The 23,971-nt window shown below is 38.9% G+C and overlaps 1 protein-coding gene across 1 annotated transcript in view; it reads right to left on the reverse strand.

Annotated features, from left to right (window-relative positions):
- ATAD5 (ATPase family, AAA domain containing 5) overlaps window positions 1-23,971 on the reverse strand; it is a 61,607-nt gene that overhangs the window by 36,766 nt on the left and 870 nt on the right. The window contains exons 2-11 of the mRNA XM_006764063.2: window positions 18,045-19,945; window positions 17,326-17,434; window positions 13,327-13,491; window positions 11,939-12,065; window positions 11,287-11,368; window positions 8,443-8,627; window positions 6,172-6,326; window positions 3,446-3,605; window positions 2,459-2,788; window positions 760-856 (exon numbers count right to left, since the gene is read on the reverse strand). Of these exons, the coding sequence (XP_006764126.1) occupies window positions 760-856; window positions 2,459-2,788; window positions 3,446-3,605; window positions 6,172-6,326; window positions 8,443-8,627; window positions 11,287-11,368; window positions 11,939-12,065; window positions 13,327-13,491; window positions 17,326-17,434; window positions 18,045-19,945 (3,311 nt within the window). The remainder of the gene's footprint in view (window positions 1-759; window positions 857-2,458; window positions 2,789-3,445; window positions 3,606-6,171; window positions 6,327-8,442; window positions 8,628-11,286; window positions 11,369-11,938; window positions 12,066-13,326; window positions 13,492-17,325; window positions 17,435-18,044; window positions 19,946-23,971) is intronic.

Consider the following 23,971-nt stretch of genomic DNA (forward strand, 5'->3'; position numbering starts at 1 on the left):
TGGGTGCGAGCTGTGGCTGCCAGCCCAGATCACCCTTCCGGGCTTCTCCACCTCCCCTTACTCCTGAGAGGCAATAGGGGCTGGCAGCTGCCTCTCGCACCTGCTGCTGGCGCTGGCCCCAATCACTCTGTGCTGTCAGCAGGTGCAAGTGGGACCGGCACCATCAGCATGTGGAAGCAGCAGGAGCCGGGCTGCTGGCAGAGAGGGGACTGGGGGCCATGGTGGGAGGACCCTGCGGGGGCCCAGAGGATGGGCCGAGACCCACCCCTGGGCCTACCACAGCCTCACAGCCCACAGTTCCTTTCAAGGTGCACAAATTCGTGCACTGGGCCCCTAGCATTACATAATACCTCTAAAGAGGTATGTGACAGTACACCCATAATCACTTAATATTTTCATTTTAAAAATGTATAAACTCCTACAAGTGAGATCAATAAAGACTACAATAAACTTTATGTAATAAAGTTAATATACTTTTAGTCTTCAGAACATTTTGAATGTTAGAATTGTAGACAAAAGATAATGGGCATGAATTAATGTAATATGAAAGAAGGAACTAATATATGCATAAAATTTTTTCTGGAAGGTTTTACAAGAAACCTTTAATAGTGATTTACCACTAGGGACAATAGAGGGATATTTACTTAATATTCTTTTGTTTGTTTGTTCTTTATAATTATAATAATTTACAATTATAGGTTTTAGAATAAATAAAAATTTAAAAACTATATTCATTAACTATATCTCCATTTTACCAACCTATATAACTTTTTTATAGCAAGTTCATTGCCTATGAGTTCACTGGAGTTCTGAGGTTGATACTTTTCTGTCCAAAGCATGTCTTCAGTTCCAGAATCTAAAGCCAAAAATATACATTAAAGTATTGTTCCTTGACATAAACATATATTCTTAGATATTTATATTAGTTTATGTAACAATAACTACTATTTGTATAAATATTTATATTTACAAAATGCCAACAAGGCAATTTCAAAACTTAATATTACATTTAAAATTCTTCACATCAAATTCCTCCTTTAAAACCACCATAAAGTCTCATGACAGTAAAGTTTAAAAGTATACATTCAAATTTTTAATAATGCTGGAAACATAAAAAATATTTTTTACCATAAAAAGTATCTAAAGAAAATTTTTAAAAAAGAAAAAAAATATCTAAAGAACAAAGACAGCATAATTTTAGTGGAGTCTTTTTTGAACAATGAAAAGAAACATTAAAATGCCCAACTAAATCATCCAGTTTAAATGGAAAGATATGTTACATTCCCTGTTGAGAAAACTGAATGTTGTAAAGATGTCAATTCACTCCAAACTAATCTATAAACTAATGCAAAATCAAACCTCAATGGGATTTATGAGAGTAAAGGAAATTTATGAGTATGAACTACTATAGTTCATAGTAGAGATGTATGAAAATTGCTTTTAAAAATGATAGACTTGCTATGCAAATATCAAAACATATTCTAAAGCAGGGATGAGGAACCTTTTTTCTGCCAAGGGCCATTTGGATATTTATAATATCATTTACGGGCCATACAAAATTATCAATTTAAAAATTAGCCTGCTCTATTTGGTCAAACATTTCATTAACTCACCCCTAATGCCTTTGCAGGGCCAGACCAAATGATCTCATGGGCTGGACATTCCCCACCCCTGCTCTAAAGCAACATAAATAGATGAATTAATTTAATAGGATACTTGGGAAAAGTTAGATACCCTGAATGGGAACATGTAAGAAATATGAGAAATACATGTAAAATAATATGTATAATATGATCCCTATTTTTTTAAAAATATATTTTCACTGATTTCAGAGAGAAAGGGGGAGGGAAAGATAGAAACATCAATGACGAGAGAGAATCACTGATCAGCTGCCTCCTGCATGCCCCCACTGGGGATCGAGCCCACAACCCAGGCATGTGCCTCTGACAGGGAATCTTAACTGGGGACCCTTCAGTCTGCAGGCTTATGCTCTATCCACTGAGCCAAATCGGCTAGGGCTGATCCCTATTTTTTATGAAAGCATATATATTTACAGAAGCGAAAAAAAATCAAAGATCAAAAAGCAATGTTAAGCCGAAGCCGGTTTGGCTCAGTGGATGGAGCGTCGGCTTGCGGACTGAGGGGTCCCGGGTTCGATTCCGGTCAGGGGCATGTGCCTGGGTTGCGGGCACATCTCCCGTGGGAGATGTGCAGGAGGCGGCTGATCGATGTTTCTCTCTCATCGATGTTTCTGACTCTCTGTCTCTCTCCCTTCCTCCCTGTAAAAAATCAATAAAAATATATTTTTTAAAAAAAGCAATGTTAAGATTATCTATAAGACTCTCATCAGTGAGGCTTCCACTTCTTATTTATACATATATATTGTTTGAATTTGCAATGAGCATATATTGAGAGAGGGGAAGTGACAGGTTTAAAAAAAAGATAAGAACTAATTTACCAGGAACAGAAGATATTTCTGATGTAGATGCTTTGTCATCATCTATTATCAGAACATCAGAATCTTCTACTGCTTCACTTTCCACTTCACATGTTGTACTCACAGCAGTTTGTGTCTTCCTGCGTGTTTTAGAATACAGACTTTTGGGAGAATCTAGCTTTATCCCAGTGTAGTTGTGTGTTTTTTCCAGTTCTTTTGGTTTTCCATTTACATTTTCTGGATTTTCTGAATACTCATTTGGTTTCCTTCTTTTGGATTTATGATTTTTGGTTTCCACTCGTTTCCTTTTGGTTTCCTTTAGATTGACATCAGGCTCTAGTTGTGGATTTTCTATTTGGGGAATAATAGAAATGCATATGCTTACTAATCAAAAAAATTTTAATACCCAATAATCTTAGTATTACTTCAAAATATCCAATTGACTTACTACAAAACGAAAGGTAAGAATCAAATATGGCATGCTGAAAGCAAGCTGAATATCTTATTTAGACTGCCTTTGTACAAGCAAATAAGTTCAAATTATCTCATTTAAGGCTTTCCTTAAGTGAATTATTAATAGCTGTCTTGGGCTGGCATCTCTGGAAGCTGGCAGGGCTAACACTGCATTGCACAAGATGCTTTACTTCAGTTGAATAAGTTCTCCCTGCCAGCCATAAGCAATGTTCTCTTCATGATGACCACTTCCAAGGGTCAATGGCTAACTCTTAGTGCTTTTTTTCTTTTTCTTAAAAAATGTTTTCATTGATACTAGAGAAAGAGGGAGAGACAGAAACATTGATGATGAGAGAGGAACATCTATTAGCTATCTCCTGCATGCCCCCCACTGGGATCAAACCTGCTCCATGGGCATGTGACCCTGACCAGGAATTGAACCTATGACCTCTAGGTGCATGGGACAATGCTCAACCAACTGAACCACACCGGCCATAACCTCTTAGGGCTTTCAAAAGTGAAATATTAACATAAATGATAATAATTATCACTAACCTTGTTTACAATGACATTCAGAGAGTACTTGGTGCTCAGCTTTTTTTTTTAGAAGCAATGGAAAATATTTCCTCAAAGAAAACTCAGGATTTAACCATGTAATTTCCTCCAGCAAAAGATTTCTTACTTCTTCAGTAAAATCTTTTCTTCTCCCCATTAACTGAAATAGAGAATAAAATACTCAATAACTGACCCACATTGTCTATTAACATTAAGCACAATACTACCAATTACTTTGTCAATAATCCTATCTAATAATAGACAAACATGGTAATTGACCATACCTTCACTACACTTCCCATTGGCTAATCAGCATGATATGCAAATTAACCGCCAACAAAGATGGCAGCTAATTTGCATACTGCAGGCAGATCCCTCTGCTCCACCCCACCAGGGGCTGGCGCAGCGCAATCCCCAGCTGCTGGCCCCCCCAGCGTGTGATCCTGGCCTGCCATGTGCAGGGCAGAGCGGGCAGGGCAGGTGGCAGCATGATCCCAAGCCGCCACCCACCCCACGACAGGGAGAGGCTGGCAGCACACCACCCCTCCATGGCGGTAGGAGCCCCAGGCGCAGGCAGCTCCTCAGAACTGACACCGGAGCTGCGAGCCCCAGGTGTACAGCCAGGAGACCCGAACCTGCCTACTCAAGCATCAGGCTTATGCTTATTGGAACTAGGCACCAATACATTAGAGAAGTTATTTTAAAACAAACAACAAAGAAGAAAATAGGTGTCGACCCCAGAACTATGTTCGCACAGGGAGTGGGTGACAGTGAAGAGGAGCGCAGGCTGACACGCTGACACGCTGCGGGTGGCGAGGACGAACACGGAGCTGAGGGAAGCAGCCGGGGAGGCCTGGCTCCCAGGTCCAAAATCAGAAAAACAGCTCAGAAAGGAAACCTGAAGAAAGCCCTGGAAGTACCCAAAGGAAAGAAAGGTCTGGGCGTCTCCATGGAAGAGCGAAAGGGCGCGGGACACAGCAAGACGGGCGGCTCTGGAAGCGAAAAGGAGCATCAGGAAAGCGGAGAGCACAGGGGAGGGCGGGAGACTCTGCTGTAAGGCGGGCCCAGCATGGGGGAGGGGGGTGGGTCTGTGGAAGTGGAGGCCCAGGGCCAGGACCAGGACAGCTCCTCAGGAAGAAACACGCCCCCCCCCCCCCAACATCGGACGGAGACCAGGAGTGACCGGCAAGTTCGGCCCGAAAAGTGAAGGCGGACAGCGGGCACCCGGCAGCAGCTGTGCGTGCGGTTTCGGGAAGGACACAAAGCCGCGCCGGGGTACCGTCTCCCGGGGGCGCTCCAGCCCCGCGAGCTTAGACTCGGACAACACAAGCAAGCACCCCAGGCTTTACGGCCTCACTGGGTGCTTGAGCTATTCTTTAAAAAAAATATTTTAACACATTTCAATTTCAAGAAGTAAAAACAAAACCAAGAAAGAAAAACTATGCTTTTGGAGCCTGAACATCCGCAGGGACTTCAGAGTGATCCCGAGCCGCCGCCTGCCCCAGCGAGGGATCCAGGCCTGCCATGTGCTGGGCGGGGTGGGCGGGGCAGGCGGCAGCATGATCTGAGCAGCCCCCCCAGCGCAAGATCTGGGCCTGCCATCTGAGACCAGGAGAGACAGGGCAGACACCTCGGGATTGGGCCCGCCCTCTGCCACTAGGCCAGCAGGTGGTTATCTCCCGAGAGATCCCAGACTGTGAGAGGGCACAGGTTGGGCTGAGGGACCCCCACCCCCGCCCCCTGCCAGTGCACAAATTTTTGTGCACAGAGCTTCTAGTCCTATATAATAAAAGGCTAATATGCAAATCAATGAAACGGTGGAACTACCAGTCACTATGATGTGCACTGACCACCAGGGGGAATACGCTCAAAGCAGGAGCAGCCCCCTGGTGGTCAGTGTGTTCCCCCAGCCAGAGGCCAGGCTTATGGCTGGCAAGTGCAGTGACAGCAGCACTAAGCCGTCATTCAGACAGCCGCCAAGGGCTCCCAGACTGGGAGAGGGTGCAGGCCAGGCTGAGGAACCCCTCCCCAACACCCCCAGGCATGAATTTCATGCACCGGACTTCTAGTAAGTCAATATTAGCTTTCATCATTAAATGTAAACTTGATGGAAATGTTATTAAAAACAATCTTGATGGCAAAAAGCTGCATTTGCTTAGTTTTTTAAGGACTTAAATCAATTGTTCCTTTTCAACTAGTAATTGTACTTCACATATTTACTAGATTAAAATGCTGACTTATAAAGTATCTAAATGTACTATATAATTGGGCGTGCCATCTGCCACCAGGGGAGCAGGCCTAAGCCAGCAGGTGGTAATATTTTGAAACTGGCTAGCATTAATTCTTTTTTTTAAAATATATTTTATTGATTTTTTACAGAGAGGAAGGGAGAGAGATAGAGAGTCAGAAACATCAATGAGAGAGAAACATCCATCAGCCACTTCCCACACATCTCCCACTGGGGATGTGCCCACAACCTAGGCACATGCCCTTGACCGGAATCGAACCTGGGACCCCTCAGTCCACAGGCCGACGCTCTATCCACTGAGCCAAACCAATTTCGGCAGCATTAATTCTTAAAATGTTTTTATAGCTCTAGTATTTAAAAGAGATATTACTTTAGCTGAGATTTATTTTTTAGGCTATAATAGTAGATATCCAAATTTTTTTTTCTCTAAAAGATGTGAAGGAAACACTCTACAATGAATGAGCTTTCTAATACTTACCACAACAGTAGAATTATTACTTTTCAAATTTGAATTCAATGTTGAAAATTCACCAAGAGCAATAACACATTTAGAAAGATTTACTTTAGTATTCCATTGTTTAAGTTTAGTTAAGCGAGAACAAGTGGGTGGTTTCAAATGCCACAAAGAGCACCCTAAAGAAAAACAGAAAAATTGTTTTAATTACCTTCATTCACATATTACCCATTTATCAAATGCCAAGTATATAAACATAAAAAGATTTAACTACATAGTTAACACAAAAGTATCAAAACTAAGAAGAGTACAAAAGGGAACAAAATCTTCACCTCCAACAAATACAATTAATAAAAATTACCTAGCCTTCCCTTCCAATTGTTAAAAATAAGCAAATATCTACAAATTTTCTTCTATTTTTAAATCAACCTTGCTACTCACAATAAAAATGTCAGTGTCAGTTAACATTCTGGTTTAAAGTTTAAACTCTAAAGTCAGACCTAGATTCAAATCCAGACTCTGCCTCTTACTAGCTAGGTGACTGTGGGCAAGACCCTAAACCTTAGTTTCTTCATGTGTAAAGTGGGGGCAACAATTATAATACTTAACTTTCTAAAGTTGTAATGGGAATTAAACTAGATATTCATATGAAGTGTTTGGCAAATGCCAAGCAACAGTTAAGTGTTTGCTAACTCTTGTGGTTCTAGGGAGAGAAGTGCTCTCTGTGTTTGCCTTATCTGCTCATCTCCAATGTTTTATAGTAGCATGCTTCTAGGAGAATGGGTTTGTCAAAATCGGGGGGGAGGGAGGAGCCGGGGGGGGAGCATAACTAATTTCTACAGTTGAATATACTTTCAGAAAGTACTATGTAAACCCTGGCCAGGTAGTTCAGTAGGTTAGAGTGTCATCCTAATATGCCAAGATTGCAGGTTAAATCCCTGGTCAGGGCACATACAAGAATTAACTAAGGAATACATAAATAAGTGGAACAACAAATCGATATTTCTCCCTTCCTCTCCTCTCTCTAAAAATCAATCAATAAAAATTTAAATTAAAAAAATACTATATAAAATCGAACTAGTAAACAATAACAGAAAAGGCTTCATCAACTGAATGACCAGTGGCAGTTGGAAAAAAGGAAAAGTAGAATATTATTACAAAGACAGGCTGGGAAGTTCTCCATACAAATGAGAAGCCGAATGAAACTCAAAAAGTATCTAGGTCAGGCCCTGACTGGTGTTGCCCAGTGATTAGAGCATTGACCCTCAGGCCAAAGGGTCACAGGTTCGATTCCAGTCAAGGGCACATATGGGGGTTCAATCACCAGCCCTGGTCAGACAATTGATGTATCACTCTCATCAATGTTTCCTCTATCTCTCTCTCTCTTTTTCTCCCTCCCTCCCTCCATTCCATTTTCTCTAGAAATCAATGGAAAGAAAGTGTCCTTGGATGAGGATTAACAACAACAACAAAATACCAAGGTCAAAAGCATAAAAGGAAAAGAAAGAAAACAGAACACAGTGTACACTTCATGATAGAAGGAGTGCACTAAACCAAACCACAAAGCCAGCTGAGGGAATATAACTGGTTTTGTGCTGACAAAAATAACTCTAGGTAGAAACAATAACAACATAAAGATATAAGGTTTTGTACATTACCAGCAATTAAAAAATATATAAGTAAGACTGTAATTGTTACAGTATTAGAATCCAAATAGAATTAGGTTATGGTCATACTAAAACCACCTTATAAGAAAGAGGCTTGTGCAAACAGTTCATTCTTGTGCACAGTGCATGTGAGAATAGGGTGAACTAGGGCAATGAAGCACTGCTACTTGCTACGCATTCCAGAAAATAGTCCCCAAAATAGGTAGGTACTAAACAGCAGAAGCTGTCCTGGAAAGGAGGCAAACAAATTTCCCTGAACATTAGCTTGAACTCCTGTGAGAAATTCTTAAAGATGCCCTGTTCACACACAGGCTATAATTTCAGAAGGGAATGGCCTTCCTTTTAGAACACAGTGCCTCTCTGGAGAACAATATGCACTTAAGGTCCCACACACATTGCCTGCTGTCCCCCGGCATGAGGGGTAAAGGCTGAGGATGACTTTGGCTTTCTTGCCCCTGGTCATCCTTGGTAAAGTGAGTCTAAGGCTCAGGAAGAGACTTTAAATTCCCACTAAAATCATTCTAAGAATTACACTTAAACCTTTGCCTCATCTTAAACCACCTTACATAGTTTCATATTACTTCTAACAGTTTCAAAGTAAATATCCCATAATAATAAACAAGCTCACCATCATCTTTTTGTTGTACATGAACTACTCTCTGGAAACTGGTACTCACTGCATTGTACACATCTAATGCGGCAGATTTCTTTGCAATTTGTCGTTTCAACAAATCTGGCAGACCACTCATTAAAAAGTCACGCTTTGCTTTAAGTCGCACATCACAATCCTGAGATCTTTCGGAGGTATCTTGACTTTTAAGAAAATGATGTAAAAAGGAAAGCTAAGGTTATAAAAACTTTAAACATATAAACTGTCCTATATAATAAAGAGCTAATATGCTAATTAGACTAGACGGCAAAACGACCTTCTGGAGCAACCTTCCAGAATGACCAGTGGGTGGGGGCGGGGCTGCGAAGGCCTACTCTTGCACAAATTTTGTGCATCAGGCCTCTAGTCTTTAAAATAAATACCTTTAATTTAATTTGAAAAGATTTAGTCAGCTAAGATGTTAGCTGGTCAAATTCTTTTTTGCTTATCATAAAAACAAAAGTCTATCAGTGTTAAGAAGTTAAATAACTATATATATATATATAGAAAAAATATGGCCCTGACTGGTTTGGCTCAGTGGATAGAACATCAGCCTGTGGACTCAAGGGTCCTGGGTTCAATTCCAGTCAAGGGCATGTATCTTGGTTGCGGGCACATCCCCAGTGGGGGTTGTGCAGGAGGCAGCTGGTCGATACTTCTCTCTCATCGATTTTTCTAACTCTCTGTCCCTATCCCTTCCTCTCTGTAAAAACTCAATAAAATATATTTTTTTAAATGCATTTAAAAAAAGAAAGAAAGAAAAAATATGAAGGACACCCACTAAAATGTTAACAGGGGCTATTTAGGGGTGGTAAGTGTTCTACCCATTGTTTTCTGTTTTCCTTTTTTAAAAATGCATTTATACATATAATAATCAGAAAACAGCAAGTCTCTAGCATAATCGGTTAGTGCATTCACCTGTTAACCAAAAAGTTGGTTGGAGTCCATCCAGGGATGCCTCTCGCATTCTTAGAAGGAAAATTTCTTTATATCTTTTCCTCCCACATTCTCTCTCAGCGGTTACTGGAAAGGGGCCTTCTAGTACTACACTCTTGGCCCTAGCTGGGGGCTCAGTTGGAGCATCATCCTGTACACCAAAAGGTTACAGGTTCAATGCCGGGTCAGGGGGGCACTTGCCTACATTGCAGGTTTGATCCCCAGTCAGGGTGTATATGGGAGGCAACCAATCAATGTGCCTTTCTCTCTTTCTCTCTCCTCTCTCCCTCTCCCCACTCCACTTCCACTCTCTGTGAAAAAGAATGGAAAAAATATTCTCACTCCTTGGTTGAGGATTAAAAAAAAATAAGCCTGGCTGATGTGGCTCAGCATCAACCCAAGAACTAAGAGATCACCGGCTCAATTGCCAGTCAGGGCACATGCCTGGGTTTCAGGCTCAATCCCCAGTAGGGGGCATGGCAGGAGACAGCCAATCAATGATGTTTTTCATTGATGTTTCTATCTCTCTATTCTTCTCCCTTCTTCTCTAAAAATCAATAAAAACATTATTTAAAAATTTTTTAAATAATAATATGTGCATGTGTGTGTATATACTGAGCAAAAGCAACTACACACAAAAGAATGTACATAATTGAATATATATAATTAAAGTTTATGTAAAATTTTAAAACACAATACTAATCTATGGTAACAGAAATCATAATAGTGGTAACCTTTTTGTTGTAGCAGTGGTGGGGATAACAGGAAAAGTAAGTAACTTTTCTGGAGTAAAATAAAAATGTTATATCCCAATATAATGTACTTATCAAAACTGTATGCTTAAGATTTATGCATTTAACAATATATAATTTGTAAATCAATAAAATTGAAATAGGAAAAACAAATAACCTGAATACATGATGTCCCTAAATTTGGTCTTCTTCCATTGTGCCATCCACTTACATAGACCAGAGCTTAAGTGTTATCCTTACACCTTCTTCTCCCCACCCCAGCTCTCATTAATCACTAAGGGTTTTTAATTTATCGCCTAAATCTTTTCCAACACCTGCGTCCACACTTGCATCATTTCACACCTGGCCTCCTGCATCCACTATAAGCTCTCCTCTGTTCCACTCTTTATACAACAGCAGAATTAATCCAGCGGTCAGATAAAACTTTCAAAATCCAAATGTTTAAAATCCTTTGGTTGGACTGGCACCCACTTCTCCAGCTTAATCTCACATTCCTCTCTCCCCTGCTCTCTATGCGCAAGTCGCACTGGCATCTTCCCATCTCCTGTACTGACCATGCTCCATCCAGGTACAGGGACTGTTCCCTCTGGCTAGAACACTGTTCCCTCCCCTGACGACTTCCGGCTTATCCTTCCGTTCAAGCGTCATTTCCTCAGTAAAGCCTTTCTTAACAAGACAAAATTTACTTAATATAAACTTAACAGAACTTTGTATCTCTCCTTCTTAGTACAAATGCAATATTTCATTTGTTGGCCCAATTAATGTTCAATTATAGCTTGTCTTTCTTCTAGAATATAAGCCTCATAAGGACAGGGAATGTCTCGTTTTGTTTCCCATAATATTTCTCGTACCAAAAAACAGTGCCTGGTTTATTGAATAAGTTCATAATCAGCTTTTTGGTTTTTTGGTTTGCCTATTTATTTTTCACTATTTTGTCTAGAGATGGCCCCAAAATGTTTGCAAAAAAACAAGATCTTCAAATTCACTTGTAGCACTGTCATATTTTAAGTTCATCTTTTAAAATGTATTTATTAAAGCTTCAAATGATAATTTACATGCTTTCTCATCAAAGTAAGTGAAAACAAAACACATTCCATAAAACATTTTGGCATTTAAAAATTTGTCCTGGACTGACCTGCTTTCATCAAAACCAAGGATAGGATCAGCTGTTTTATGAACCTTTCTGGTAAGAAATAAAGGAGCGATTTTCATTTTTCCTGAGAAAAATAAATACTTAGGTTAGTATTAATGTTCATCATCTCCATTTCCTTCCAACTACTTTCCAAATTATATTTCTATCTTTTTAAACTTTTAAAAAATGAATTCCTTAAAAGTTTCTTCCAATTAAGAAAAATTCTATATAAGGATCTAGTTCCTCAACTGGGCAATATCATTATCAGAATCTCTTGGAGAACAAAATTTTTTTAAACTATAGATTCCTACAACCCAGCTCTGGAAATTCTTAGTTAATATGTCTAGAAAAGGAAATAAAGATGTAATTTTTTTAAAAATTTACCCAGATTATTTTGACAAATAGGTTTGGGAATCACTAACTTAACTAAGGATAAATAAATACACAGAAATGTGATAACTTAAGATATGGTCAGTTACCCTTTGCAAAACTCCTCACTACATTGTAACTTTACTTATAAAAACAGAAATAATATTTAATCCAATTAAAGTTTACCATCAATAAAACAAGAGATTAAATTAAAATGGGAGCATTCAGAACAATATAACCCCCAAACCTTCTAATGTTCATCATAAGTGTTATCAAATCTGATTACCAGGTTCATTTTTAGAAGTCTTTGTAGGTTTTTTTCCTAGCACATCATTTAGACACTGAAGTTTCTTCTGATTTGTCTCAGGATGCTTTAAAGAAGTAGGACTTGAATTTATTATTATTACAGAGTCCTAAGACAAAATAAGAAAAAATAATTTATTATTATTACAGAGTCCTAAGACAGGATAAGAAAAAACTCTTTAAAATATATCATACACAAGAAAAAGCTAAAGTAGAGTTCATTACCACCAAACCACCAGTATTACATGAAATGTTGAAGGGTATTCTTTAAAAAGAGGAAGAGGAGGAAGAGGAGGAGGAGGAGGAAAAGAAAAGCTAAAAAATACGAACAATAAAAACAGAATCAGAGACATAGAAAAGAAACATGGAACAGACTGGTGAATCTCAGAGGAAGGGGGGGCAGGGCGGGAAAAATTAATCAAAGAACTTATATGCATAAACACATATCTATGGACATAGACAATAGGGTGATGAAGGCCTAGGGTGGGGTGAGAATCGGGTGAAGGCGAGCAATAGGGTAAAAAACTGGGACATCTGTAATACTCTCAACAATAAAGATTTTTAAAATAAAATGTCATTAAAATTTCAAAAGGATTACAGTGCTAGAAGCCATAGACAAGGTAATTACATTAGCAACTTCATACATTTCCCCATCATTAGACTACAAACTGAAAAAAATTTAAAAACTGCACCATTTGGGGAGAAATTAATAATTTATTGTATAGAGGAAGGTTGGTGTTTTGAAGAAAGGGAAGCCCTACTGCAGTCTACGAAGAATCTTGAATGACTCAATAAGGATTCAAACATTCTGTAGGCAAAAGAGAGCCAAAGATTTTTTTTTTTAAATATATTTTATTGATTTTTTGCAGAGAGGAAGGGAGAGAGATAGTTAGAAACATCGATGAGAGAGAAACATCGATCAGCTGCCTCCTGCACACCCCCAACTGGGGATCTGCCCAAAACCAAGGTACATGCCCTTGACCGGAATCGAACCTGGGACCCTTCAGTCCACAGGCTGACGCTCTATCCACCGAGCCAAAGTGGCTAGGGCAGAGAGCCAAAGACTTTTAAAGCAGAAATAAAAATTACATTCTTTCTACCACCTCAAGGGTACCTTATAATTTTACCTTTTAACTTCATAATGATTTCCTTCTCCCACTCCAAACAACAAAATAGGACAAAATTTTTTTTAGAGAGAGAGAAAGGGGGAGGGAAGGGAGAGAAACATCAGTGAGAGAAATACGGATAGGTTGCCTCCCATATGCACTCCGATGGGGGATCGAACCTGTGAACTTTCAGTATCCAACCAACTGAGCCACTCTGGTCAAGGTTAGGACATAATTTATACCAATAAATATTTGTAATACTTACTTCTGTGTCTGACATTTTCTTCCCTTCAGGAAGAATCTGACGTCTAGATGAACGCCTTAAGGGTGTCACTATTTCTTCAGCAGCTTTTGACCTACTAATGTGTAAAGCTTTTGCTTTTTCAATCAATTGTTTTGCTTTTGATACATTTTTTGAAGTATTGCTTGCCTAAACAAAAATATGAAACATTCATTTAGATTCTGGCAAACATATTATACTTAATAATAGAAAAAATAGAAAACCATGGAGACAGTAGAAAGATCAGTAGTTGCCAGGGGTTGGGGGGCGGGCAGCAGGAAGGGATGAATAGGCAAAGCATAGAAGAGTTTTAAGGCAGTGGAACTAGTCTGTATAATACTATAATGGTGGATGCACGTCATTATATATTTGTCCAAGCCCACAGAATATACCAGAACACACTAAGGCAGTGGTTCTCAACCTTCTGGACCTTTAAATATAGTTCCTCATGTTGTGACCCAACCATAAAATTATTTTCGTTGCTACTTCATAACTGTAATGTTGCTACAGTTATGAATCATAATGTAAATATCTGATATGCAGGATGGTCTTAGGTGACCCCTGTGAAAGGGTCGTTGGACTGCCAAAGGGGTCACGACCCACAGGTTGAGAACCGCTGCCTAAGGGCTATGAATCCTAATGCAAACTATGGACTCTAGGTAATAATATGCCAACATAGTCTTCAATCTGAACAAATGTACTACTAGGCCCTTTCGCTCTCTTCTTCCCCCACGGGAGTACATCTCCTAAACTCTGAGGGTTCCCAGGGGACTTGCAACAAGGGAATAGTGGGCAGCGGCAGCTCATCCCAGATCAACCCCCAAAGGTCCTCTTTTCTGTGACTTTCTAGAGAGCCAAAGCAGCCCCGCCTAGGCTCTCTCCTGTTGCTTCTGGTATCCTAAGCCCTTTCTCATTTCATTATCCCCTGACTTAATACTGAAAATAAAAATAAAACAACAAAATACCACAAATGTACTACTCTGGTAATGATAATGGGGGAGGTTGTGCATGTGTGGGTGCGGGAGATATATGAGAAATCTCTGTACCTTTAGCTCAATTTTGCTATAAACCAATAACTGCTCTTAAGAGGAAAATGTCTATTTAAAAATATATATAATAGAAAAAATACAATCACAAATTACATTAGAGACAAAGAAATGGTTATTCAAATGTTGCCAAGGCAATTAAATTAAAATGTCTAGTTATACTTGGTTTGCCATGATTTCTTACTTGAAATTTATCCAGATAAATAGTTACATTTGTGAAAAACATCCAGAAAGATGTTAGCAGTATAGATTAGAATTGTTGGTTATTTCTCCACCATCGTCATGCCATGTATTCTTTGATTTTATCCATTTATTTGAACTTCATTTTTATTTATGACAGAACCATCTAATCAGGAAGTCTGATACTTCAGTATTTATACAGTCCTTTAATTTTTTTTTTTACTTTATTTATTGGGGTGACATTGGTCAACATGAACATACAGGTTTCATGTGTGAGTTTCTATGTCATAAGATCTGTATATTGCACAGTGTGCCTACCACCCAAAGTCAAATCTTCTGTCACCATATATTAGGACCCCTTCTCCACTTACCCCCTTCCCTCTGGCAATCACCACACTGCTGTTTATTCTTTGATTTTAGATACCATTAGGCTGAATCCTTTGGCGAGAGATTGAAAGGTAATAGGTGTGGAAAAGAGCACTAGATAAGAATAATTCTGGTCTTCAGACCTGGTTCTGTCATTGATGTGCTAAGAGATCTTGTACATTTTATATACTTCTGCAGTTTGTTTTTTAAATAAATGTTTGCTGTTTCATCTCATCCATTTTCAGAGTTTCATTTACCATCAATATGCTAATGACTCCTTTAGCTTTCCCTATGGTTCAAATCTCTGCAAAGATTTAGGACCATGGATCCAACTGGTAATTATAAATGGTTCCACGTGGACATCCCACAGTTACCTAGAATCCATTTCTTCCAAAACCAAATTCCTCATCTTTCTCCCACGCCAAGCTTTCTTCCTATCTCAGTGGAATGCAACAGCATCCGCTCAAAAGCCCAAGCCAGAAGCCTGACTATCGTGCTTCGCTTCTCCCTTTCTTTCACATCCAGCCCATCGAGTCTTCTGAATAACCACTGTCCACTTTTCACTCCTGTCATTCAAAACACAATATATCTCATGTGGATCACTCCAAAGGCCTCTTAAATGGTCTCCCAGCCTCAAACCTTCCCACTTTAATTATTCTCCATACTACAGAGTAATTTTTCTAGAACTGCTGATCATGTTAGTCCCCTTACTTAAAATGGCTCCCTACTTCTCTCAGAATAAAGTTCAAATTCCTGAATAGTCCAGACCCTACTTCTCACTCCCTAAAATGTAAATGTTCTCTCTTGTCTCCAGGGCCTTTACACACACCATTCCCTATGTTTAAAGGACACTTTTTATTATTTAGGTCCCTGTTTATTGTTTATTGTTTATTGTTCCTGGAAGGTAGGCATCCCATTTATGTGCTTTCAGTACTTACTTTATTATAAATCTTATCACATGTATTCAATTGCATGTTTATGTGCCTGAATTCACCGTAAGACCTTAAGCTCCATGAAAGTCTAGTCCATGTGCATCTTCTATGGAGCTGTCCTCCCAATGTCTAGCATATAGCATTGCATTCAATAAATATTTATTGCATGAAAAAATGAAGCCAGAGCTGAAACCGGTTTGGCTCAGTGGATAGAGCGTCGGCCTGCGGACTGAAAGGTCCCAGGTTCAATTCCGGTCAAGGGCATGTACCTGGGTTGCAGGCACATACCCAGTGGGGGGTGTGCAGGAGGCAGCTGATCGATGTTTCTCTCTCATCAATGTTTCTAACTCTCTATCTCTCTCCCTTTCTCTCTGTAAAAAATCAATAAAATGTATTTTTTTTTAAAAAATGAAGCCAGAACCATTCTGAAAGCCATTCTGTAAATATCTGTTGGAAGAGCTGTTATGAATATGGAGCTCTTAGGAAAATCAGTCTATTCTTATTCTCATAAATGAAAAATTTCTTCCAGAACATAAATAAGATTTTCGCCTATTGCTAGTAAACAAGCCTGGCTAAGGCTTCAAAAAGCAAGGCGGTATGGTAAGAGGATCACTGACACATTAATAGAATGAGATAAAATAACTGATCTAAGTAAATTCAGATAAGGGCCCCAATTTGGATATAATAAATTTTGAGATTTGTCTTGTTGGAAATTTTATTACTGAATCATAATTCTAAGCAGTACACAAACAAGGCATGGTCTTTCTAAAATAAAAGTTGAATAAACCTACAGTTAATTGGGTTATTGCTAAACATCCTATAATGCACAGGAGAATCCCCCACACCAAAGAATTATCCAGCACAAAATGTCAATAGTACCAGAAATGGTACTCTTTATTTCTAATCTACAGAAATACTAGTAAACCAAACATTCGATCATGATCTAAAAGTAACCTTAGAGAAAAATTGGAATGTAACTCTCAAAACCTAGAAAAGTAAATTAGACTGCCCTTATCAATTGCTTTCATCTCACAATTAACTATCTTGATATCTTAATAACTAACTAGAGCAGCAGTTCTCAACCTGTGGATCGCGACCCCTTTGGGGGTCGAATGACCATTTCACAGGGGTCGCCTAAGACCATCGGAAAACACATATATAATTACATATTGTTTTTGTGATTAATCACTATGCTTTAATTATGTTCAATTTGTAATAATGAAACGGGGGGTCACCACAACATGGGGAACTGTATTAAAGCGTTGCAGCATTAGGAAGGTTGAGTACCACTGAACTAGAGGAATAAAAAAATAGTGGAAAATAACATAGGGTTGTAGTTAACATAATCTAAGAAATGTGTGAATCTTCTTATAGTGTATTACTTCTAATAGTAGTAGTTGTTATTTTTGCTTATAAGAAAATAGAATATCACTTACAGCAATCCCTAATATTTCAATTACCTTTCTAGTTAGATAGGTAAAATCTCCACCAGTTGCTTCAGATTTCTTGGAACTTTTCTTAGATTTCTTCTTAGATTTTTTGGAAATACTAATTCTGGTGAATTTCATTCTGGAAAAAAAAATTCAGAAACATTTTCATGATTATAACGTGTAAGAATTCAATACAGAAAAGAACCAACTAGGGCTCCAATTTGGGGACAGTTCTAAAACAGAAAAACACAAAAACACTCCATTAGTTCCAAATTACTAATTCAAAAGTAAGCCAAACTCAAGATTAAACTTGCAATATAAGTTGTTTATTTTAGAAGTCATGAGTTTTACAGAAAGTTAACCCCTAAGATCCCTCTTACCTTAGCCAAAACCAGTATGCAAGTATAGACTTCATAATGCATGGCCCTGTTTACCCAAGAAATAAAGTTCTATGATTTATTTTTAGTCTTGTTTGTTAAATGCACCGAAGTCATATTTGAAGACTATTTCATTCAGCAACTGTTAGAAGAGTGTAGAGCTCATCTGAAATATATCTAGAATTCTTCTAAAATCATGCCTGACTTTATTAAATGTGGAAAAGCAGCATTTTTGACACCCTCTTTTATTTTCCTTATAAATCAGCTGTATTCTATGAAAAAATACTACTCTCTAATGCTTATTTTCCTTCCCAGCTAACAGTATATGCAAAATACTTAAAACTTTAGAACAAAAACAAAACTTTGCCTTACCTAATAGGACTCTCTGAATCAGAGGATACTGTGATTAATTCCGCTGTATATAAGGCATGCTTTTCTGATAGGTTGGATGCTCTTGGAGTGGAAGCATTCACAGGGCATATATCTTGTGCATCTCCAGAATCTGTACCTCCAATGATTGTTGCAGAAGGTGTCCTGCTACCTCTTACAGATCTCCTCGTTGATTTGGGTGTAAAATCGTTTACCAAGCTGTCTTCCGTTTCAGCTTTAGAATATATTACCTTATCCTTCACTGGTGTGCTAGTTTTTCTGGAAGACTTCTTATACTGAGAAAAAATCTTTAGAGGGTCATCATTTGCTCCATCTTCACAAATAAAACTTGCACTGCTAAATAACGGGCTGTCTTTGAAAACTCCTGTTTTCTTTTGTCTTAAACTCATTCTTAGCCTATTTTTACTTTGTTTACCTTTAAAGGAAAAAGTTGTTTCCTTCATTTGAGGATTTCCCTCTCTATTTTCACCTGAAGTAGCACCAATATCTAACATTTTCTTATCCTTTTTCTTTAGCTTTTTACATTTCCCCTTAGGAAAACTTCCTTTATTAGTGTGTGACTGTGAATTGCCATTATCTGAAACCATTTGGATATTAGGATGTTCCATGATTTTTTTAGAATTACTGTCTCTTTCTTCCTCATTTAAAGATTTTTCATCAGGCTCTTTCTGTTTATCAGAAGACTTTCTGACTCCATTTTTAAGTGCATCTGATGCTGGCTGCCTAAATGCTTTCATAAATTGCTGTCTTTCTTCTAGAGTGCATTTTGGTTTCACAGCTTCAGAACTTGCAGCTTCCAATACTGCCAATTCTAGTTCTTCCTCCCGTATGACAACGTTAGATTTTCTTTTCTGAATTGTCTGTTCATTCTCAGGATCAGACAGACTATTTTCCATTTCCGACTGCTTTTGTTTCAAGAAAATTGAGGGTATTTTCCCTATCTTTTTGGGGGGGATTGGGTGAACTTGTGCAAGAACAGTAACTGTCTTAAAGGGTACTTGCTGGGAAATTTCACAGGTTTCTGTATCACTTGTGCAACCACTTGTGACTCTACCTTCAACAGTTTTAGAAGGAACACAAATTGACATTGTAGAGTCTGGGATCTGTTCCAGTTTATTTTCCTTGTGACTTTTTAAAAATTCTTCATACGAGACAGTTATTGTACCATCATTTAACTGGGCTGGTTTAGTTACATTATTTGTAGTACTCTCCATTTCATTAACGAGGGAAGGAATTATCTGTTTACTATCTTTACCATCTTTTTTAAGGAGATTTAGCTCCTCTGCTAAGGGTAAACTTTCAGATAGATCTATTATCTCTTGGCGCTTCCTTTTTCTCAAATTTTTACAATCATTTTCTGTGGTCCCTAGTTTAGGTTTTACTTTCTTAGAACTTTTCTTGGAGGCCACAATGCTTGACTGGTTTTTGATATCTTGAATACTTTCTGCAAGTATTTCTACATGTTGCTTGAGTGAAACAGAAGTACTACTCTCTACCACATCATTATTTAAACTAGAGTCTTCTTTGCTATCATCACTATTAATTTCAATCGGAGATTCATTTTCAGGTTTAATATTACTTAGTTGATGAGATAAATTAACTGTCTTTCTTCTCTTCTTAAACTCTATATTTGAGAACATTTCCAAAGGTATTTTACAGTCTTTGCCAATGTCAGCAGGTGATGCTGCAGATGATTTTATCTTGCACTCTCCTGCTAACTGAGTCTTCTCATTTGTGGGTGAAGTTTTTCTAAAATAATCCAGAATATTACTGGATTTTGGTGGAGAAAAAATCCTGTCTCCAGTCTTCTCTACTGGTGATAAATATTTCGTAATTGTTTCACTGGAAGATCTGTCATCATCTCTCCTTCGCTTTTTGCATACCTATTAATTAAAAAAAAAGATAAAAGGTTTATTTCAACAAAATAATACAAAACATATGTTGTAAACATGATCTAATATTTTCCGTAATTAGATGTAAAAGGAGCTTTAAAGTTAAACCTAATTCAAATCTCAACATGACATCAACTTATACCTTTACTATAGACATATTATCCTTCAATAAAAAGTTTCAAGGCTGGCTGAAACCGGTTTGGCTCAGTGGATAGAGCGTCGGCCTGCGGACTGAGGGGTCCCAGGTTCGATTCCGGTTAAGGGCATGTACCTGGGTTGCGGGCACATCCCCAGTGGGAGATGTGCAGGAGGCAGCTGGTCGATGTTTCTCTCTCATCGAAGTTTCTAACAAGGCCACCATATTTAGGTACAAATGTGTTCATTTCTATTGGCCTCTTTTAATTCTATAACTTTTGAATAGTACCACCCACCTCACAAGGTAAGTAATGAACATGCTACATAAAAATATGTGGTCTGATGCAATGGTAGGAACTCTACAAATATTAATTCTGTTCCGTTTTCACTTTTTAAGTTAAAAATAAACAAAATTTCTACTTTTTTTTTTTTAAATTTCAGAGAGGAGGGGAGAGGGAGAGACAGAAAGAAACATCAATGATGAGAATCATTAATTGGCAGGGGATCCAGCCCACAGCCGGGGCACATGTCCTATCAGGAATCGAACTATGAACTCCTGGTTCTTAGGTCAACGCTCAACCACTGTACCACACCAGCTGGGCAAAAAATTTCTACTTCTAAGAAGCGGGTACATAGTGAACAACCCTAGGAACCCAAAATTTACTAATCAAGTAAAAATTATGGTGAAGGATACTTTCCACAAATAAAACTTTCCAGTGTTTTAATTTGCTATTAAAACAGTACTGCCTGCATCTTCCATTACTTATTACCCTCATAATATCAAGATGACTATAATGCTAAAAAGTTATATTTTTGTTGGTCATAAATTAGCAACTTACAAAGCTCCATCAGTCTTTTCTTTGATTTTAACTTCCCTCAGTTCATTTGTTAGAATAAATTTGCCAGAATAACAAGAAAAATTTTAAAATAATGAATGGGCACATTACACTTCTATAAAAGTAAAACACATTATAAAGCTATCATGATTAAAAGCTTAGTACCGATGAACAAAGGCAAGCAACTTAATGAAATCGGTTAGAAAACCAGAAAAAGGCTCTCCCTCCTTTCCCTTTCCCTCCCATCTCCCAGGCATGTTACCATTAGCTTACTCCCAAGCTCAAGGGCCCTTCTTACCTCTATAACTTGTTTCCTCAGCCCATTTCTTCCAGAAACTACTTTTTCTACCTCTGTAATTTACCCAATAAATGTTTTCTTTTTTTTTAATATATATATTTTATTGATTTTTTACAGAGAGGAAGTGAGAGGAATAGAGAGAAACTTGGATAAGTTAGAAACATCGATCAGCTGCCTCCTGCACACTCCCTCCTGGGGATGTGCCCGCAACCCAGGTACCGGTACATGCCCTTGACCGGAATCGAACCTGGGACCCTTCAGTCCGCAGGTCGACGCTCTATCCACTGAGCCAAACCGGTTAGGGCATAAATGTTTTCTTACAGAAAAAAAAAAAAAAGAAAGAAAAAGAAAAGACAACCAGAAAAAGACATGTAAATTTAAGAACTTGGTATGTGATAACAGTAGCATTTAAGTTAGTGGGCAATGAAGCAGTTAAATGGTATTGGGACAAATCTCTCACTACTGGATAAGCATGAGGCAAAATAAATTATAGGCTTAAAATTTTATGTTAAAATTTTCCTGGCCTGCATGACTCTGTGGTTGGGGGTCGACTATGAACTAGGAGGTCACCGTTCCATTGCCAGTGGGCACATGCCCGGATCGCAGGCTCAATCCCCAGTGTGGGGTGTGCAGGAGGCAGCTGATCAGTGATTCTCTCTCATCATTGATGTTTCTAGCTTTCTCTCCCTCTTCCTTCCTCTCTGAAGTCAATAAAATATATATTTTAAAAAATGTAAATGGTAAGTGTATTTGAAGAAAATGCTAATTAATTGTATTATTATTACCCTGAAATGGTATCAGTGGCACAATACCATAGCCTCTCGAGTCCCGCAGATATAAGTTTAAGTGCTCACCCTGACATCTACTAGTGAGGGACCTTAAGCAAATTACTTTAAGTTAATTTGTAACCTCCCTTCTGTAGAATACAGATAACAGTACCTCATCACAAGGCTGATATTAAGTAAAATAATGTGTATAAGGCCCTTACCCTAAAATACTAAACAGTAAGTATCACTGTCATGAAATAGGCTCTCTAAGCAGGGTGCCAAAAGCAGAAACTGTAGCAAAAAGATGGATAAAACTGACCACACAAAAATAAAAAACTATGTAATTCAAGTACCAAGTCCTTCTTCACACCTGAGACAAGCTGAGCAATTACCTAGATTTAACAAACAATTATGAGCATAACAATGATTAATAACTGGACGAAAGTTACTTGATTCTAAAAATTAAAAGAGTACAGCAGAGGAAATATAGTCAATAATAGTGTAATAACTATGCATGGTGCCAGGTGGGTACTTGAAATATGGGAGGGGGGAGGCTGGTTGTCTAACCACTATGCCTGAAGCCAATATGAAATAATATTGAATGTAAATTGTAATTAAAAAAGAAAATTTAAGGCCCTGCGGCGTAGCGGAGTTGATTAGAGTTCATTCAGAAACACCAAGGTTGCCTGATCCCATCTCCCATCAAGGCACATGTAAGAATCAACCAATGGCCCTAATCGGTTTGGCTCTGTGGATAGAGCGTCGGCCTGCGAACTGAAGGGTCCCAGGTTCGATTCCGGTCAAGGGCATGTACCTTGGTTGCAGGCACATCCCCAGTGGCGGGTGTGCAGGAGGCACCTCGTCGATGTTTCTAACACTCTATCCCTCTCCCTTCCTCTCTGTAAAAAATCAATAAAATAAATTTAAAATATCAGTAAGTAAACATATAGTGGAAAAAATATTTTTAAAAAAATATATTTCTTTATTGATTTCAAAGAGAAAGGGAGAAGGAGATAGAGAGATAGAAACATCAATAATGAGAGAGAATCATTGATCCGCTGCCTCCCGCACACCCCGCACTGGGGATCGAGCCCACAACCCAGGCATGTGCCCTTGGCCGGAATCGAACCCGAGACCCCCCAGTCCGCAAGCCGATGCTTTATCCACTGAGCCAAGCCGGCCAGGGCAGTGGAAAAATATTTTTTAAAAAAGAATCAGTGAATGCATAAATGAGTGGAACGAAACAATGCTGTCTCTCTCTCTTGCACTCTCTCTAAAATCAGCAAATAAAAATTAAAAACTAAATTAAAAAGATAAGAGACCCCGTTAAATAAGTGAGCATTCATCTTGGCTCACTTCAAGGACACCGGTATGCATACGTCAGTTAGAACTACGCTGGCTTGGGGTGGAAAGGCATAAACACAGAACAACAGTCTCCTCTAAGGGGCTACTCCCCTGCTGCCAGGCACCCGCCTCCCGTCCTCCCGACAGCTGGTGTATTTCACCGTAAGTTTCACCGAGAAGCTGCGCATCGCACTGACACACAAAAGAAGAGCAGTATGCCGTGCTGTGGCTCCTAACTGCAGTATATTAAGCTCTGGAGCCGCGAAAGAAAAACACCCAAAAAAACACACCACGATTGTTTAAAGCCCCTTGTCTGATTCTGGTAGTGACATTCTAAGGGCATTCCTAGAACAGACGGATGGATGGCCCCGGTGGACTTCAAGATCCCTTTCAACGCTAAAGTTCCATCATCGCCATCACCAACCGAGACTTAAGGATACTGCGTGACATTTCACAATCCCAAGCCTCAAGTTCCACCCACATTTCAGGATCTGGGAACTGGTCGGGTCACCCTAAAAACCCTCACTTACCTGCTACCAGGACCGATCGCGACTCGAAGAAACGACACACCCCGGCCACTGTCCCACATAATGTCACAACCGCGGGGCTTCCCAGACCCCTCTGCCCGCCCCCCGCC

Source organism: Myotis davidii, unplaced genomic scaffold (assembly GCF_000327345.1).
Source record: "Myotis davidii unplaced genomic scaffold, ASM32734v1 scaffold699, whole genome shotgun sequence".
In the NCBI taxonomy this organism is placed as follows: domain Eukaryota; kingdom Metazoa; phylum Chordata; class Mammalia; order Chiroptera; family Vespertilionidae; genus Myotis; species Myotis davidii.